This window comes from Acinonyx jubatus, chromosome E2 (genome assembly GCF_027475565.1).
Source record: "Acinonyx jubatus isolate Ajub_Pintada_27869175 chromosome E2, VMU_Ajub_asm_v1.0, whole genome shotgun sequence".
Classification (NCBI taxonomy): Eukaryota; Metazoa; Chordata; class Mammalia; order Carnivora; family Felidae; genus Acinonyx; species Acinonyx jubatus.
This window is the reverse complement of record NC_069396.1, coordinates 47956399-47975466: the sequence shown is the minus strand read 5'-3', so window position 1 is coordinate 47975466 and position 19068 is coordinate 47956399. Positions and strand designations below refer to the sequence as shown.

At 56.5% G+C, this 19068-nt stretch overlaps 1 protein-coding gene across 2 annotated transcripts in view; it reads left to right on the top strand.

Annotated features, from left to right (window-relative positions):
* Positions 1–64: 64 nt before the first annotated feature.
* Positions 65–19068, top strand: part of MEGF8 (multiple EGF like domains 8) — a 39301-nt gene continuing 20297 nt past the window's right edge. For both annotated transcript variants that reach the window (XM_053210374.1, XM_053210375.1), the window contains exons 1-19: positions 65–1017; positions 5719–5882; positions 6138–6344; positions 7291–7471; positions 7551–7639; positions 8149–8564; positions 8987–9132; positions 9258–9380; positions 11496–11650; positions 11959–12078; positions 12431–12575; positions 12669–12832; positions 15580–15780; positions 16166–16366; positions 16803–17039; positions 17937–18055; positions 18138–18269; positions 18366–18479; positions 18786–19034. In XM_053210374.1, coding sequence (XP_053066349.1) covers positions 831–1017; positions 5719–5882; positions 6138–6344; positions 7291–7471; positions 7551–7639; positions 8149–8564; positions 8987–9132; positions 9258–9380; positions 11496–11650; positions 11959–12078; positions 12431–12575; positions 12669–12832; positions 15580–15780; positions 16166–16366; positions 16803–17039; positions 17937–18055; positions 18138–18269; positions 18366–18479; positions 18786–19034 — 3350 coding nt within the window. In that variant the 5' untranslated portion in view covers positions 65–830. The remainder of the gene's footprint in view (positions 1018–5718; positions 5883–6137; positions 6345–7290; positions 7472–7550; positions 7640–8148; positions 8565–8986; positions 9133–9257; positions 9381–11495; positions 11651–11958; positions 12079–12430; positions 12576–12668; positions 12833–15579; positions 15781–16165; positions 16367–16802; positions 17040–17936; positions 18056–18137; positions 18270–18365; positions 18480–18785; positions 19035–19068) is intronic.

The window sequence follows — 19068 nt, the reverse complement described above, 5'->3', positions numbered from 1 at the left end:
CTGCTGCGCACGCGTGTGGGAACAAATGGGCGGGGAAGTTTCCGGAAGTCTCCCTTTGTGGAGGGGTGGGGTTGGATGCTCCGCAGTCCTCCCAGGGCCGCTCTGACCTGCGGCTCCGCGACTTCTCGTCTCCTCTCCATCTTTCCTCCCACAGCGGCCGCTCGGCCCCCGCCCCCTCGCCCTCCCAGCGGGTCTTCCCAGGCCGCTCTGGCCCGAGCGTCCCCTCGTCTCTCTGATCTGGCCCATCCGGCTCCGGAGGGAGGCGCGGGTGGGTGAGCCAGGGAGTGCGTCTATGGGGTTCAGGCCTGAGCCCCTAAAGACGGGCTCCGCCCCCGACACCCGCTCGCGCCCCGCCCCCGGCTGGAGGGGTCTCTCCCGGACCTTCCGGGTCTGGCCCGGCAAGACCCGCACCCTCTATAGAGGCCCCCGCCGGGCTGTGGAGCCCTTCGCTCCCTGGGGACCCACCCGTATATAAGGTCCGTTTCGGCCTGCAGCGGCTCGCGTCTTTTACTGCTGGACACCGTTTATGGGGTCAGCTAGCCTATGGGGGCCCGTGACTATAAGCGACTCCCACGGTCCCTAGGGCTTGGCCCCATCCATAACGACCCCATTTACAGGCCCTTTCGTGGGTCTATAGGATCTACTCCTCGGTTTCCACAGCCCGTCTACAGCGGCGGCTCCCTTCTGGGGGGAGTGCAACTCCTGGACCTCCCTGGTCTACAAGGCCATGTCGCGTCTATAGAGGTCACATTTGCAGGGCCTCGCGCCGCGTGGAGGGTCCTCTCCAATCTTTACGGCCTGTCCCGTCTGTAAGTCTGCGGGAGGCGGATATGGCCCTGCGCCCGGCTCTGGCCGTGGCGCTGGCTCTATCTTTGGCCCTGCTGGGGCCGCTGTCCCCCGGGGCCCAGGCAGGGGACTGCAAGGGGCAGCGGCAAGTGCTGCGGGAGGCGCCAGGCTTCGTGACCGATGGTGCGGGCAACTACAGCGTCAATGGCAATTGCGAGTGGCTCATCGAGGGTGAGTGGGGCCGCGTGGGTCACACACTCACCCATTCGCTAATTCACTCATCTGTACACTCATTAATCCACTCACCGCATTCCCAGACTCCGGTTCTGGTCCAGGTCCTTTGCTCTGAAATGCAGCCAACCTGGGCCCTGCCCTGGAAGGCCTTGAAGTCTGGTGGGGGAGTCGCACCCAGACCCAGATGGACAATTACAAGCCAAGAGCCATCAATGAGAGATATTCTGAATAATTGTTAGCAACTCAGGCTCTGAGCCCAACCACCTGCTTCAAATTTGAGTCCCGCTTCTCAGTAGCTTTGTGAATTTGGGCAGGCAGCTTCCTTTCTCTGAGATTCGGCTTCCCCTCTCCCCAAGTGGGGATAATAATAGTACCGACCTCATAGGATTGTTGGAATTAAACGAGAACAGTATTTAACGTGCCTGGCACATAGTAAATACACAATAAATGGCATTAGAATTATGCTGTTGTTATTTTTTATTTTTTTATTAATTTTTAAATGTTTATCTTTGAGAGAGACAGAGCGTCAGTGGGGGAGGGGCAGAAAGAGAGGGAGACAATCCAAAGTAGGCTCCAAGCTCTGAGCTGTGAGCACAGAGCCTGACATGGGGCTCGAACTCACAAACCGCGAGATCATGACCTGAGCCCAAATCGGACGCTTAACCAACTGAGCCACCCAGGTGCCCCTATACTGTTGTTATTTTTAAAGTACTTCAATAAAAGCATTTTTTGCAGTCATTCATGTGCCAGACATCATACTTGCCACTGGGACATAACAGTGACTAAGACAACTCTAGCGATCCCTGATGACTTGGGGCCTAGAATCCAGTGGGGAAGACAAAACACATGAATAGACAGACAGTGACTGCCCAGAGAGGTTGGGACTGTGACAGAGGAACCCCTGGAGCCTGGGGGAGCCCAGAAGAGGTACCTGGCCTGGTGGCTGGGAGAACAGAGAGGGCTTCCTGGGGGAGGACATGTCTGAGCTGAGCCCTCAAAGACCAACAGGAGTCAGCCAGGAAAGAGGAAGAACGTTCCAGAGGGAAACAGTCTATGTAGAGGCCCCATCACTATCTTTATGGGCTCTTAGTCCAGTGGGAGAAGCAAACTCACCCCCAGGGAATGGGAAGCCCAGAAGACATCTGACTTAGCTTGGCCTATAGCTCAGATCAGAGGCATGTGTAGGAGGGAACAGAAGGGTGTTCTAGGCAAGGAGAATAGACCATGTAAAGGCCTGGAAGCAGGAGGGTGTGACGCTTTTGAGGAACTAGGACACAGAATAGACAAAGAGTGAACTAGAGGGTGGAGGACCTTGTGGGTTTGAGCTGTACCCTCAAGGGCAGTAGGGAGGTGGAAGAGAAGTCCAAAGGCAGTGGCCAGAAAAGTCCCGGAAGGCCTCTCGGCAGGGGATGTAGAAGCTGGCCTCCAAGGAGAGAGGGGTCCCCCAGAGGAGGTTCTGGGCAAAGGCCAGAAGTGTGATGGCCCAGATGATGCAGGGCCTCCCTTTGCAGGCCGCAGAGCATGGTCTTTGCCTAGGGACACTGGGGAGGTGTGGGAGGGTTTTGAGCAGGGAGGGACATGATCTGATTTATATTTTAGATCTCTGTGGCTATTATATGGGGTACGGATGAAGCATGTTTCTTGGGGATGAGTGTGTCTGTCCCCAGCTTGGGGGCCATTCCTGTCTGGGGGTGTGGGTGAGCACAGAATGGGAAGTACGTGTTCTATGTATACATGGTTTTCTGACCTTCAGGAGTGCCAGCCTGGTCGGGGATGGTAAGGACGGATGCAGACATTCATTCCACGAGACAGGAGGAGGTGCAGAGGTTGGGTAGATGGGTCTAGGGGGATGAGAGTATTCTCTTGGGGGTCACAGAGGAGGAGGAGCTCCTGAAATAGGGTTCTGAAGCATGCGTAGGAGTTTACGGGGTGAGAAAAGGGAACAGAAAAGAGAGGCTGGTGTGTCTCAGGAGCTGCGTCTCGGTTTGTCTGGTCTGGCTGGACTGTTGGCTGGGAAATGAGGGCGCCACAAGCAGGGGAAGAATGGCCTTGAAAGTCATGCTGAGCATTAATGGGGAGCCACAGAAGGATTTTTGAGCAGGATTTTGAACCTCTGGCCAAGTGGGGGGTGGATTGGAGACTTGATGTGCTTCTTTCAGGAGAGAATGAGTTCTGAACTGGGGCGGGAATGGAGGAGGTGGGAAGGGGCAGAGAGCACTGAGGCATGTTTGGGAAGTTTCACCAGTGAGACTTGGGGATCAGCTGGCTGGACGTTGGGAGTAGGGAGGAGTCCAGGCGACTTCCAGATCCCCCTTGATCTCTCGTGCTTCCCAATGCCTATCACCTTTGAGAACCAACATGTTCCCCCATCTTTTAAACAATAAGCAGCTGACCTATTTCCTTTTGTACGACATTTACCCTTTATTGTAACCAGTCCTCATAACATCCTCCTGAATGAGAGGCATTCTGCTTTTGAAAAGCAGGGGGTTTTGGGGTCGGATTTCTGTCCAGGATGCCATGGGGATTGGGCCCATGATGGGTGGAAGGGGGAGATCTTGAACTTAGGGAGGAACCTGGGGAAAGCAGATGGTGACTGGCCTCTGGCATGCCCTTGACAAAATCACTTGTTGTGATTCTGGGAACCAAGCTTATACTTTGGTTGAGGCTGGCAAGCTCTGGGAGGACTGGTTGCCTGGTCTGGCTGAATCGTTCTTCATTCCCCAGACCATGGTTTGGGGTCTGTGTGATGTTCTCAGGGGCTCTGGTCCGAGCCTGAGAGAGCTGCCAACTTTAGTATTCTTTCTTTTGTGCATTTCTTCATTCCTTCATCCAGTGTTTCCTGAGCCCTTGTTCAGTGCCAGGTCCTGTGCTGGGCAAGGTTAGGGAGGTACCCCAAGATGACTTAGGCCCAGGCCCTGTCCTATGGGTCTCCCCAGCTGCAGAAGGGGCAGACCCAGACATAGATGGTCCTGGCTCAGAGAAATGAGGCTTATAATGGAAAGTGAGAAGGCCAGAGAGAGGCACCTAAGCCAGCCAGGGGGCATCAGGGAAGGCTTCCTGGAGGAGGTGGGGAAGCTTGCTGGTATGAAGGGAATATGTGCTCCAGACAGAGGGAGAGGCTTGTGCAAAGGCCCTGCTCCTGAGTTGCAAGCAGTGGGGTGATGTGAGACCAGGTGAGACTTCGAATGGTAGCTTAGGGAGCTGAACTTTCTTCTGGGGATGGTGGGGAGCCATGGAGGGCTTTTGAACAGGATAGGGCCAGGGCCAGATGCGAAGTTAGGACGATCTAAGACCCTTGTCAGGGCAAGACAGGAGGCCGAGGTGGAGGCTGAATGCTGGTAAGAGAGGACGAGGCCTAGGCAGGCATGTTAGAATCACCGTGTTGAATCTTCCCACCAGCCTTGGTGGGTGGGGAGAGTATCTCCATTTTACTTCAAGGAAACTGAGGCTCAGAGAGCCCGTGGAGCGAACGCAAGATCACACAGCTAGTGAGTGGTGGGTGAGCACCTCCAGTATGCTGATGAGTGTGGTGAGGGGCATGGGGGAAGGGGCTGGCCCAGGGTCCCCCAGCAGTTCAGGAGCAGAGCTGGAACCCAGGTCTAGTTTCCTGAGCCCCCTAGTGTGAGATGTGGGATGAGAGAACCTTCTGGAATCAAGACCTGGCAGAGAGCAAGAACAGTGACAGTGGCTAGGGCAATGGCACTTACGAAGCACTAGGCCTCTCCTGTGGTCATAGTTGGATGTCAGCGGGGATTACAGTCATCGAAACACTCACCTGGGCCAGACGTCCAAGAACGCTCCCTCACAGGGCTGGCGGTTGCTGCTGGCCGCCAGCTGGAGGCTCAGCTGGGGCTGTCAGCTGGGATGCCTGCACGTGGCCCCTCCATGTGGCTTTGGCTTTTTCACAGCTTGTCTCTCTGAGGCTCTTCCCAGATAGAAGGGGCAAGGAGTCAGTCCTCACCTCTCAGTGATAGGAGTGGCCAAAAAGTTTGAATCTACCTCAGTACTGTTATAACCCCACTTTACAAATGAAGGAACACATTCAGAGAGGTTAGCCCAAGGCCACACAGCTAGTAGCTAGTAAGTGGCAGAACCAAAATGTGAGCCTGGGCAGTCTGGCTCAAGTCTGTGCCTTTAGCTACTACAGTAAACAGAGATGAGACCTGGGCGGGGGCCGAGAGGACCTGTGGTGCTCCAAGGTTCAGCCTTTGTCCATGGGGCAAGAAACTGGCCCCTTTGTTTGGAGTTCTGATCAGTTCTGGAACGGGGGACCCTCCCAGAGGCCCTTTTCCACCCAGGAGTAGGCTTTTCTGCTCAGGCCTGGACCCTGCCCCTCAGGCTTAGTGTCCGAGGCTCAGAAATAAACAAGAACAACTCTGTGGGACCACGGGGATGGGGTTCTTCTCTCTGTACTTCAGTTTTCCATCTGAATGGTGGGAGGTGTTCAGCCTGGTATCAGGAGCCCTTTCCAGGGGTGATACTGTAATTCCTTCTCTGGCTCCTGGCCCTCTTGCTGTCACAGGTCTGACCTCCCTGGGCTGTGAGACCAAGAGCCCCTTGAAGGCAGGGCTCAGGTCTGACTCCCCTTTGGGTCCCCAGTGTCATGTGGAGCAGGGCTTGGTGTTCTTGGCTGGGCTGCATGGAGGCCCGGGGAGAGGGTCCGCATCTGAGCCCAGCCCCTCTGTTCTCGCTGCCCAGCCCCAAGCCCCCAGCATCGGATCCTGCTGGACTTTCTTTTCCTGGACACGGAGTGCACGTACGACTACCTGTTTGTGTATGACGGCGACTCTCCCCGAGGGCCCCTGCTTGCCAGTCTGAGTGGCAGCACTCGGCCTCCGCCCATCGAGGCTTCCTCAGGCAAGGTCGGTGTGGCCGGACCGCGGGGCTCTGGCCGGAGGTCTAGGTGGAGTTTGGAGGAAAGGGCGATAGAGACGCACAAGGAAACAGATGGGGAGGGGCGGAGGCAGCCAGAGAGACTTGGCATCAGACAGGACACAGGGACAAAGAAGGGTGGAGAGAGACAAAGATAGGAGGTGGGGACTTCTGGGGGGGATGGGGACAGGAGCAGACCCCCTCGCCGTCCAGTCCCTGGAACCCTGCCCGTCTTGTGCCTGCAGATGCTCCTCCACCTCTTCAGTGATGCCAACTACAACCTGCTGGGCTTCAATGCCTCCTTCCGCTTCTCCCTGTGCCCCGGGGGCTGCAGCAACCACGGGCAGTGCCAGCCCCCTGGCGTGTGCGCCTGCGAGCCCGGCTGGGGGGGCCCTGACTGCAGCCTGCAGGAGTGCCCGGCCTACTGTGGCGGCCATGGCACCTGCGCTTCGGTGAGCCCAGCCCCCGCTGCGTCCCCCTGGGGCCCTGATCTGTGACCACACCTACCGCCCCATCTCCTGACTCTGCCCCTGCCTGAAACCCCCCTGCCACTCTGCCCTCTCCCATGACAGCAACCCCGCCAGGGACCCTCCCGTCACCCACAGTACTCCCCTCTTCCTTCCACACCCTGCCCCACCCCACCTTCATCTGGAGCCCCTCTTCTGCCTGAGCCTACTCCCGTCCTGCCCGTGACCTACCTCCCACCTGTGAACCCACCTGCCTTCTGCTTGCCAGATGCTACTCCATCCCCTAACCCAGGCACTCTGTCTGGCCTTGGGCCCCCAGCCCCGACTTCTTCTTCTTCTTTTTAAATGTTTATCTATTTTTGAGAGTGCACAACCAGGGGAGGGGCAGAGAGAGGGGCACAGAAGGGCACAGAAGCACCTCCGTGCTGACAGCGAGCTCGACGCGAGGTTTGAACTCACGAACTGTGAGATCATGACGTGAGCCGAAGTTGGGTGCTCAACTGACCGAACCACCCAGGCACCCCCTCCAGCCCCACCTTCTGACTTCTGACCACTGACCCCGGGCCTCAGACTGAAGTCTTCCAGCCCAGGCTGACGTTGACCTCACCACTGTGCTTCTTCTCCAACCTCTCCTCTTGTTGTCTGTCCTCATTTTCCTCTCCGGGTCCTTCTGTCTTTCCCATTCCCCTCTTTTTGTTGGTCTGTCTGCTTTTTTCTACCTCTCTTCCTCCCTCTTGATGTGTCACTGTGTCCCTTTCTTTCTCTGTCTGTTGGCCTGTCTCCTTCCTATCTCACTCCATCTCTCCTTTCCTGTCCATCTTTTTCCTTCTCCCTTTCTACCCCTTATGTCTCACTCTGGCTCTGGCTCTCCTCCCCCGTCTCTCTTTTTTCCTCTCTCTATCCCTGCCTCTGTGTCCTGTCTCCCCTCCAGCCCCTGGGACCATGCCGCTGTGAGCCTGGCTTCCTGGGACGCGCCTGTGACCTGCACCTGTGGGAGAACCAGGGGGCTGGCTGGTGGCACAATGTGAGTGCCGGGGACCCTGCCTTCTCGGCCCGTATTGGGGCAGCTGGTGCCTTCCTGTCCCCGCCGGGGCTGCTGGCTGTTTTTGGAGGTGAGCAGAGGGGGTGCGTGTCTGGCTCCAGCAGCCTGCAGCCTGTGGCCAGGGCTTGAGGCCATCTCCCCTTCCGCAGGCCAGGACCTCAACAGAGCCCTGGGTGATCTCGTCCTGTACAACTTCTCTGCCAACACCTGGGAGCGCTGGGACCTGAGTCCTGCCCCGGTATGGACCCCGCCTCGCCCCTGCCCTGCTCAGAGGTGCCTGTCCACTCTGTGAGACCCAGCCAGCCACCACCCCACCCCCAACAGAGCGACACCCTCATCCCACGCGTCCCCACCCCTGCAGCTTGATACAGGCCCACCTACTCCTCCCGGTACTGCTTTTCTAGCTCTAATTTCCTTTTTTCTTCCTTTATCTCCTCTTCTGCATCTTCTTCTGCGGACCTCCTGTCTCTTTCTCTTGGTTTCTCTCTCCGATTTTGTCCCTGCCTCTTGGTTTTCTGCTCTCTCTTGGACTCTGTGTCTTCCCTCTGGGCTATGTGTCTCTCTTTTTCTCCGCCATCTCTGTTTCCTACCTCCTCTGTCTCACCTCTGCTTTGTATTTGCATGTGTCTGTCTCTTTCCTCTCTTTGTGTATCTCTGTCTTTCTCTGTGTCTCTGTCTTTTCCTGTGTCTCTGTCTCTGTTACTCTTTCTGTGTGTCACCATCTGCCTCCCGGTCTCTTTCTCACAGGCTGCCCGTCACTCCCATGTGGCTGTGGCCTGGGCCGGCTCCCTGGTGCTCATGGGTGGTGAGCTGGCTGATGGCTCCCTCACCAGCGATGTGTGGGCCTTCAGCCCCCTGGGCGGGGGCCACTGGGAGCTGCTCGCACCACCTGGCTCCAGTTCCTCGGGGCCACCAGGCCTGGCAGGTCACGCCGCCGCCCTAGTGGATGACATCTGGCTCTACGTGTCTGGCGGCCGCACCCAGCACGACCTCTTCTCCTCTGGCCTCTTCCGCTTCCGTCTCGACAGCACCAGTGGGGGCTACTGGGAGCAGGTGATTCCAGCAGGCGGGCGGCCTCCTGCCGCCACGGGCCACTCCATGGTGTTCCATGCCCCCTCGCGCACCCTGCTGGTTCACGGTGGACACCGGCCCTCCACCGCGCGGTAAGTGACCTGCCCTGCAGGGCCAAGCCTGTCCTGGGCCTTCAGTCTTTGCTGGTCTTCGCCCACTGATGTACTTCTGCAGTCATTCGGTCACTCACTAGGTCATTCAGTCCCTCACGTGCCCGCCCGCTCACTCATTCTCCATCCCTTCGTTCACTGTCTTGGCCAGTTCCTTCCCACACACTCCCACCCATCCATCCCCTCAGCCACACCCTGCTTGGAGGGCCAGCCCTGGCTAGATTATGCACGGAACCCAGTGATGAGCCAGAGCTGTGTCCTGCCCAGCAGGAGCCTCTCGTCCCAAGGGGACATAAACCCCGTCACAGCTGGTCTCACCCTGGGTGATCTCACAGCTCTTGAGAGCCCAAGGGAGGGAGAGAAGCCCTTGCTGCCCTGAGCTCCTCCCCTGCCACTCCCTACAGGTTCTCTGTGCGGGTGAACTCCACAGAGCTCTTCCACGTGGATCGGCGCGTGTGGACCACGCTGAAGGGCCGGGATGGGCTCCAGGGCCCACGGGAGAGAGCCTTCCACACAGCCAGCGTCCTGGGCAACTACATGGTGGTCTATGGTGAGGAGGCTCCCTGATCCTGCCTGCCTGCCAGGGCCCCAAGCCCGCACTGAGCTGAGGCTCCCTGCACGGGTGTCCCCACGTCCGCCAGGCTTGCCAGCTGTGCCCCTTTCCTCCTTTCCTAGGGGGCAACGTGCACACCCATTACCAGGAGGAGAAATGCTATGAAGATGGCCTCTTCTTCTACCACCTGGGCTGCCATCAGTGGGTGTCGGGGGCCGAGCTTGCCCCCCCGGGAACCCCTGAGGGTGAGTGGCCCGTCCGTTTTCCTGAGGGGCTTCTGAGAGTCGCGCTTCCCTGACAGTGAATCTGGGCTTCAGGCAGGAGCCACCTCGGTCCTTGTAGGGTGAGCCAGACGTCCCTCTGGAGCTGGCTTCGGGGGGCAAGCCTGTGCTGGAGGCAGGACAGGGGCACCGTTGCCATGGAGACCGGAGGCAGTTACAGCAGCGCGGGTTTAGGCTCCAGTCCAGGTTTTACCAGTTTCCAGCTGCCCCAGCGAAGTGCCTACCTACGAGGGACCTTTTCAAGGTCCTGTAATGGGCAAGTGGCAGAACCAGGATGGCTGTCCCCAAACAACCATCTGTGCAAAAATATCATTTAATCACCCCATGCCTCAGTTTCCCCATCTGTAAAATGGGGATGACGGTAACACTTAACCCACTGGGCTGTTGTGAGAATGAATTGAGATGGCTCAAAGATGGAGACAGCCTAGCAAAGAGCTCAGTATGTTGTCTTGTACAGTCAGAATCCGGCCCCAGGACTTGCCTGGGAGGGGGGGTGGAGAAACCTTCAAACTCATTGAATCCGACTACTTTGAGAATCAGAAGAAAGCCACAGGCCCTCTCCTCAGAAAGACGCTTGTAACACAAACTGGGCATATTATTTCAGGGGGCTGTGGACTTCTAGGGGGCCGTGGACTTCTAGGGGGCCCATCTATTCTCCCCGCCCCCCCCCCCCCCCCAGAAGAATGAGGACAGAGAACAAGCATAAGGAAAGGACATTGACACTTAAGGAGTAGGCTGGGTGAAGGGTTCCCCCACGGAACCCTATTTGACCATCAGCAATAAAGCCTTGGGCTGGCATTCGAGGCCTTGCATCCAGGGCTCATCTGCCTGTCCCTGTTTCTCCTTTGGGCCAAAGGCCTCTTCCTCCTTTGTAGTTTGCAAGTCCCCAGGCCAAGTCCCATGTGTTTACAGAGCATACATTTCCGTAAGAGGGTGAGGGATCACCGATCACTGACCACTTACACATCAGTCAGGACCCTTGGCTCTAAGTGACCAATCCAACCCAGCCAGCTCGAGCAAAACCCAAGTTCTTGGCTCATGTGAGTGAAAACTGGCTTCAGGCTGGTCTGGATCTGGGTGCTCACGTGATGGCATCAGCTAGCCCTTGTTTGAGCTCACTTCATTCTGTGGCGGGTTTGTCATTTGTAAATGGTCACCAGCAGCCCTAGGACTATATCTACTCCTTTGAAATGCCCAGAGGGAAGGGGCGCCTGGGCGGCTCAGTCGCTTAAGCGTCTGGCTCTCGATTTCCACTCAGGTCATGATCTCGTGGTTCGTGAGATTGAGGCTTGTGTCAGGCGCTGTGCTGACAGTGCAGAGCCTGCTTGGGATTCTCTCTCTCTCCCTCTCTCTCTGTCCCTCCCCTGGTCGCACTCTCTCTGTTTTTCTTTCTCAAAGTAAAGAACGTTAAAAAAAATGTGTTTAAAATGCTCAGAGGGAAGAGGGTGCCTCTCTCCCAAGAATTGAAGGAACTGGGTCCTATTCCAGAACTTATCACTGACACTGATGGGCCTGGGCTAAGCCCCACTGCTGCCAGAGGCAGGGTCAGCTCAACTTGAGCCTGCAGACTCTAGTGGGAGAGGGTGGTTTTCCAGAGGAAAATCAGAGTTGTCACCAGAAGGGAGGCTGGTGCCAGATAGACAATACCAGGAGAGAGCCAGGCACCCTGCCTCGTGGCTCCCTGAGGGCAGGAGGACAGTTCCATTTACAGAGGAAGAGACCAACTCAGAGAAGTTGAGTCTCTTGCCCAAGGCCACTCAGCAAGTTAGTAGTTGATCCATGACTTGAGCCCAAGTAGGTGGTAGACATAGGAATCGAAGCCAAGTTTTTCTGACCCCCAAGATCATGCTCTGTCTTCAAGGTGGTTTGCACAGTGGTGTGGAAGCTCTGGTAGGTGTGGGGCCAGACATGCTAGGAGGGCTTCCTTGGGCACGCTGGGTTAAAGCAGGAAGTAGCAGGTTGGGCTGAAGCATAGGAGAGTCGGGTAGTCCTCTGGACAAGGGAGCCGTGGTTAGAGGGACAAGGGAAGACTGGTTAGAGTCTCATGTCCTTGTTGGGGGGGGATCTGTATTCTCCTAGGCCGAGCAGCACCTCCCAGTGGTCGATACTCACATGTGGCGGCTGTGCTTGGTGGCAGTGTCCTGTTGGTGGCTGGGGGGTACAGTGGCCGGCCTCGTGGGGACTTGATGGCCTACAAGGTGCCTCCCTTTGTGTTCCAGGCGCCTGCTCCGGACGTGAGCACTGGGGTGATAGGGAGAGGGCGGCTGGGAAGGAGGTAGCATGGTTCCCATGGATGAGGGAGAAAGGTGGGGTGGGTCCCTGGGAGAAGGACGGGGGTCCCTAGGGATATGAGAGGAGGGAGGTTGGTCCCCAGGTTCAAGGGGGGAGGAACGGAGGTCCCTGGGGCTGAGGGCAGAGCAGATAGGGATCCCCAAGGTGCTGAGTGAGCAGTGGAGGCTCCCCGGGATGATCACAGGGAGTGGGGATGAGGGAGCAGGCTCCAGGTCTGAGGAGCCCCCTCTCCCACTCCCCGTCTCTGCAGTACCACTTAGACTACTGCTCCATGTACACGGACCACAGCGTCTGCTCCCGAGACCCTGAATGCAGTTGGTGTCAGGGGGCCTGCCAAGCTGCACCACCTCCTGGAACCCCGTCTGGGGCTGTGAGTGACCGTCCCAGCTCTGTCTCCTAGTGCAGAGACACGGCCGTCAGCGTCTCCCTCTGTCTAAACCAAGCAGAGAAGGACTTTCTCTCACTTGGGACACTTGTTTTCACACCTAAGATTGGCATTCCTGACCCCTCAACCTCTGACCCCTCCCAGCGCTTTTGAGCTTGTGACCCTGTCCCCAGATCCCTTGGCTCCTGTCCTGTTGCTCTTCCTCATTCCAAGTGGCTTTCAAGTCCCTTCTCTAATTTCCTGGCGCCTTCCACCCCACTACTCCTGAATCTACAGTCCTTTCCAGATCCTTTAAGCCCCTGTGGACAGTAACCCCTGTCCCCTCCCCTCCCTGTAGTGTCCAGCTGCCAGCTGCCTGGGCCTGGGCCGCCTTCTGGGTGACTGCCAGGCCTGCCTGGCCTTCAGCGGCCCGACAACTCCTCCCCGGGGGCCCGGCGCTCTGGGCTGGTGCGTGCATAATGAGAGCTGCCTCCCTCGGCCTGGTGAGTGCCCATTGGCAGTGTGGGAGGGGGCGGCACAGCGCCCCATGCTGACCTTCCCTCCCCCCCCGCCCCCCCCGACCCCGGTCCTCACAGAACAGGCCCGCTGCCGAGGGGAGCAGATCTCAGGCACCGTGGGCTGGTGGGGGCCTGCGCCTGTCTTCGTCACATCCCTGGAGGCCTGCGTCACCCAGAGCTTCCTGCCTGGCCTGCACCTGCTCACTTTCCAGCAGCCGCCCAACGCCTCCCAGCCCGACAAGGTGGGAGCCAGGGGGTGGGGCCCAGCGTGGAGTGTTGAAGGGTCTGGTCCTGGGGTTTTCGTTTTTCAAATGGTTCTCTACAGCTCTTGTGTTTGCCTCATAAGTCTCTACATTCAAGGGTCCGATTTTTAAAAATTGTGCTAAAACACACAGTGTAAAATTTTACATAGTGTAAAATTTACCAGCACTGATATTAAGCACATTCACAATATTGTGCAACTATCACCACCTGGTTCCAGAACAGTTTTGTTACCCTGAAGAGAAACCCCAGATCCTTAAGTAATCCCTCTCTATTCCCCCTCTCCCCCCTGGCCCCTGGCCAGCCACTAACCTTTTATTGGTTAGTGGTTGACAGTCTACTAACTCTGGATTTGCCAACTGTGGATATGCCTTATAAATGGAATCATACACGTTGTCTTCTGTGTATGGCTTTTTTCACTTAAAGTAGTGTTTTCAGCGTTCATCCATGTTGTAGCATGCCTCAGAATTTCGTTCCTTTTTATGGGTGAATGATATCCTCTTGTATGACTGTGCCAATCCATTCATCAGCTGATGGCTGTTTATACCAGTTGGCTATTGGGAATAGTTCTGCTGTGAGCATTCATGGATAAACCATTTTGCATACATATTTGCTTTTTTTCAACTCATTTTTTAATGTCTATTTATTTTTGAGAGAGAGAGAGAGACAGAGCGTGCATGGGGGAGGGCAGAGAGAGAGAGAGAGAGGAAGACACAGAATCTGAAGCAGGTTCCAGGCTCTGAGCTGTCAACACAGAACCCGACACGGGACTCGAACTCAGGAGCCGTGAGATCATGACCTGAGTTGAAGTCGGACACTTAGCCCCCTGAGCTGCTCAGGCGCCCCCATGTTTGCTTTTAAAAAATATTTTATTTTTTTAATTGAAGTATAGTTGGCATACAATATTATGTTAGTTTTTAACGTAGAAAAGAATGATTCGAAATTCGTATGTATTGCAATAAACACCTGTTGTCAGCTCTTTTGGGCTTATATCCAGGAGCAGAATTGCTGGGTCATATGGTGATTCAATGTTTAGCTTATGCAGGAACCACGAAATTGTTTTCCGCAGTGGATACTTCTTGATTTTTAAAAGTTGTATGGTTAGGGGCGCCTGGGTGGCGCAGTCGGTTAAGCGTCCGACTTCAGCCAGGTCACGATCTCGCGGTCCGTGAGTTCGAGCCCCGCATCGGGCTCTGGGCTGATGGCTCGGAGCCTGGAGCCTGTTTCTGATTCTGTGTCTCCCTCTCTCTCTGCCCCTCCCCCGTTCATGCTCTGTCTCTCTCTGTCCCAAAATAAATAAAAAACGTTGAAAAAAAAATTTTAAAGTTGTATGGTTAAAAAATCACAATGATGTAAAAAGTTGTTAAGCAAAAAGGGTCTCCATCTATCCTGCTCCCTATCTAGAGCAGTATGGGAAGCTTTCCCTAGCATCTCCCCAACTTAAGACCACCCTGACTCTTCCTGGAAGATCCATTTGGATTTCTTTTATATCCTTGCAGAGTCTGCCTATTCAGATACATGTGAATGTGACATTGAATTATTTTTCTTTCTTGCACAAAAAGTAATATTCTTTTATTTATTTTTTAAAAAAAATTATTTATTTATTTTGAGAGAGAGAGTGAGCGAGCACATGCACTCGCACGAGCAAGAAGGGAGCAGAGAGAGAGAGAGGGAGAGAGACTCCCAAACAGGCCCCGCACTGTCAGTGTGGAGCCCGACTCGGGTCTTGATCTCATGTGAGATTGTGACCTGAGCTGAGATCAAGAGTCAGACACTTAACTGACTGAGCCAGCCAGGTGCTCCTTCCTTTTATTTCTTAATTTTTTTTAATGTTTATTTATTCTTGAGAGAGAGAGAGAGAGAGCCTGAGTTGGGGAGAGGCAGAGAGAGAAAGAGGGAGACAGAATCTGAAGCAGACTCCAGGCTCTGAGCTTTCAACACAGTCAGGCTTGAACTCATGAACTGCAAGATCATGACCTGAGCCAAAGTCGGACGCTTCACCGACTAAGCCATCCAGGAACCCCATTCCTTTTGTTTCTTAACATATCCTGGCAAGCTCCTTAGAGTTTAGAAAATACCTCATTTTTTTGTTTTGTTTAAAGCTTTGTTATAGTCCATTTAGATTCTAGGGCCGTAGTGCTGCAGTTTATTTAAACAGCCTCCCATTGATGAACACATGGGTTATTCCATTCTTTTGCAATTATAAAACACACGCTAACAAATTACATAGTGTGTCTGTCACTTTGAATGTTGGATCTGGACTCTTCTTTTTTTTTTTTTTTTTTTAAACTTATGTACTGGTTTGTTGTATAACAGAGAACACGTTACAGAGGGCGAGGCCCCGAAGGGCTGTGAGCGAAGGAGCTCTGTCCTCATGGAGCTGGGGTGCCACCCCTCGCTGGCGTGGATGTGTTCACTAACCTGGAAGTTCTCCAAACCCTGTAGTTAAGGGACTTAAAAAAAAAAATCTGGACTCTTTAAGGGTTTAGGTGGCAAGGTGAACTGTCAGGGAAGAGGCTCCTGAAAGGACTGGGGTCCTGGATTTTACTGAGAGAAGTGATGAGCAGAGGCCGGGACCCTGTTGTCTGTTGTCTGAGTTGAAGTCCCAACTCAGAGTGCCCCTGGCCTCGGTCTCATGTTTCATAAAATAGGGAAGGAGGTTGGGTGTGGACACCGAGGGGCCATGCAAAGAGACACTCACACATCCCCTTCTCCCTGGCTGGCACAGGTCCTGATTGTCCGCAGTACGACCATCACTCTGACGCCCAGCCCAGAGACCGACGTGTCCCTGGTCTACCGTGGCTTCATCCACCCACTGCTGCCAGGAGGGCCCGGGGGGCCGGGGGCTGAGGATGTAGCTGTGTGGGCCCGGGCCCAGCGTCTACATGTCTTGGCCCGGATGGCCCGTGGCCCTGACACAGAGAACATGGTGAGGGTGCTTGAACGTTCAGGGGGGCTGCTAATTATAAGTATGGGGGCTGGGGTATATAGTGCCAGGGGAAGACTAGGGAAAAATCAGAGGCATGGGATATATCCTTAGTGGAGGGAGGCCCTGGGGTTTTCAGTTATGAGTGGAGTTTGGGGGGAATTTTGAAGAAGGTGGGGAACGTCTGAGTTATTAAATCCAATTTCCCTGAGGTGGGTTGTTGGAGGGTTTAGGGGTTCGCAGGGGCTCTTGGGGTCTAAGGAACTCTGAGGCCCTCTTCCCAGGATGGAGGTGAGTGCTAGGTGGGTTTGGGGCTCTTGGAGGTTTCAGGGGTTAGGGTGGCACTGGAACATTCTGAGGCCCCTGTCTGTCCCCCACCCCTACCCAGGAGGAGGTGGGGCGCTGGGTGGCTCAGCAGGAGAAGGAGACAAGGCGGCTGCAGCGCCCGGGGTCTGCTCGCCTCTTCCCACTGCCTGGCCGGGACCACAAGTATGCGGTCGAGATCCGGGGCCAGCTCAATGGCTCGGCAGGCCCTGGGCACAGTGAACTTACCCTGCTGTGGGACCGGACCGGCGTGCCAGGTGGCAGCGTGAGTACCCAGGCCCTGGCCTCTGACCCTTCACCCAGGCCCTGACTTTCTGAATGCCAGAGCACAAATTCTAACCCTCTTGACCTGACCTCTTACCCCTTGACTCTTGAACTCTGGGCCTCACCTTGAGCCCTCTAGGCCCCAACCTCCGACCCCCAGACTCTGACCTGATCTCACATTCTGACTCCTGCCCTGACCCCACTGGCCCTGACTTCTGCCCTCTCTACTTTGACCTCTAATCTCTAGATTCTCTCAAACCCTGATGCCCTCTTGTCTGCTCATCCTAAATCCTGACTTTCTACATGCTTAAGTTCTCAACTTTGTCTGCAGACACTGAAGTCTGTAGCCCCAAACCCTGACCCCTACCCCCAACCTCGACTCTTGCCCTGTGACTCGGAGTGTGGACCCCTGATCCTAATGTGAGCACTTCCCGCAGGAGATCTCCTTCTTCTTTCTGGAGCCTTACCGCTCTTCAGCCTGTTCGTCCTACTCCTCCTGCCTGGGCTGCTTGGCGGACCAGGGCTGCGGCTGGTGCCTGACCAGCGCCACCTGCCACCTGCGCCAGAGCGGGGCCCACTGCGGGGACGACAGGACCGGCGGGTCCCTGCTGGTGCTGGTGCCTGCCCTCTGCCCGCTCTGCGAGGAGCATCGTGACTGTCACGCCTGTACCCAGGTGCCTGCCAAGCCACAGAGGGGAGGTCTCGAGACAAAAGCAGCCAAATCGGGCGACTGGGAAAGGGGGAGGGCCCCCTGGAGTTGGTACGGGCATCTGAGGGGTCCCCCTGGGGGCAGTGGCAGGAGGCAGGTGGAGCTCTTGTCTTTGATCTACAGTTGAGAGCCGGGTGGGGAGCAGAGGAGAGGGGCTGGAGAATGGGCTCCCGGCAGTCAGGACTCTCTCTGTTGTCACTGCCAGAAACCCAAGTTGGTACCTCCTTACCAGAGGAGCATTTATGGGCTCAGGCTCCAGGGTCCAGGAGTAGGTCTTTAGGCCTGTGATTCAGACCGTGTCGTCAGGCATCCACCTCCCTTCATTCTATACCCTTGCTTCCCTGGAGGTTCATTCCTCAGGGGTTGCAAGGGATTCACAAGGGCTCCAGACCGTTGTCCCCCCCACTCAGCTACCCGAGTCCTAAGTGGAAGAGAGCAACTTTCCGTCCTCACCCCACTCTCGCCCCCCAGTTCAACGGAAGTCCTAGAAGGACATTTCACTGGCTCTGGTTGGGTCTTGTGCCAACTTTCAGACCCGTCTGTGAGGCTGAGGGGGAGGACGTGTGGCCCTGTCCACATCTGAATCTTAAGGATAGATCAGCCCTATCTGGACCACACGTAGGGGTTCTGTTGCCCCAAAAGGCAGTGGCTGTTGGGAAGGCAGTTCCCATGGATCTTCAGCCGTGGCTGGAGGGGAGAGTCTGGAGAGGATGGCAGTTGGGGAGGGAGGTGGGCTTGGAGGGGTGGTCTGGGGGGTGGGTGGGTGAGGGAGGCAGCTGCTAGTTGAGCTGGGGACGGAGCCTGTGCTGGCAGCCCAAGGGAGATGGCTAAGCTGGGCTCTTCCTCCTCCTTAACTCCCCAGGACCCCTTCTGCGAGTGGCATCAGAGCACCAGCCGCAAAGGGGATGCAGCGTGCAGCCGGCGGGGCCGGAGTCGGGGCGCCCTGAAGAGCCCAGAGGAGTGTCCCCCGCTCTGCAGCCAGTGAGCCGCCTGGGCCCAGGGAGAGGGTATGGGGAGGGTTTGTGGGGGCCGGTTTGACCCTGTCCCTGCTCCCCGCCCCCAGACGCCTAACCTGTGACGACTGCCTGGCCAACTCCAGCCAGTGCGCCTGGTGTCAGTCCACCCACACCTGCTTCCTGTTCGCTGCCTACCTGGCACGGTACCCGCACGGGGGCTGCCGTGGCTGGGACGACAGGTACAGTCTTGTCAGGGTGGCGGGGCTCCCAGAGAGGAGAATGGAGCCGGGGGGGGGGGGGGCGGTGGGACGCCCACCACGCCTGTCGCCCTGCAGCGTGCACTCAGAGCCCCGGTGCCGGAGCTGCGACCGCTTCCTGACCTGCCACGAGTGTCTGCAGAGCCATGAGTGCGGCTGGTGCGGCAATGAGGACAACCCCACGCTGGGACGGTGAGGCAGGGGACAGTGAGGCCAGAGGGTGGGGCGGGGGATGCGGCTCTCCTTCCGCCCTAATTCTAATGGCCTGTTTCTCTGCTCCTTCACCTTTTCTCTGTTTTTCTTCCCTTCCCCTCTCTCTCCGGTTCTCTCTCTTTTCTCCATTCCTACCCGGGCTCTGTGGCTCTTTTGTTCTCATTCTTCCTTCTTGTCTTTCTGTTTCTGTCTTTCCTTCTCTCTCCCTTTCACTGTCTCCCTGTCTCTGTCTCTTGTTTCTCTCTGTTCCCACCCCCTTCTTCACCTCCTGCCCCCCCCCCCCAGGTGCCTTCAGGGGGACTTCTCGGGGCCTCTGGGTGGGGGTAACTGCTCCCTGTGGGTGGGGGAGGGCCTGGGGCTGTCTGTGGCCCTCCCTGCCCGCTGGGCATATGCCCGCTGTCCAGACGTGGACGAGTGTCGCCTGGGCCTGGCGCGGTGCCACCTGCGGGCGACCTGCCTGAACACACCCCTCAGCTACGAGTGTCACTGCCAGCGGGGCTACCAGGGCGATGGCATCACATACTGCAACCGCACGTGAGTGGGTGCGGGTTTCCATGGAGATGTCGCC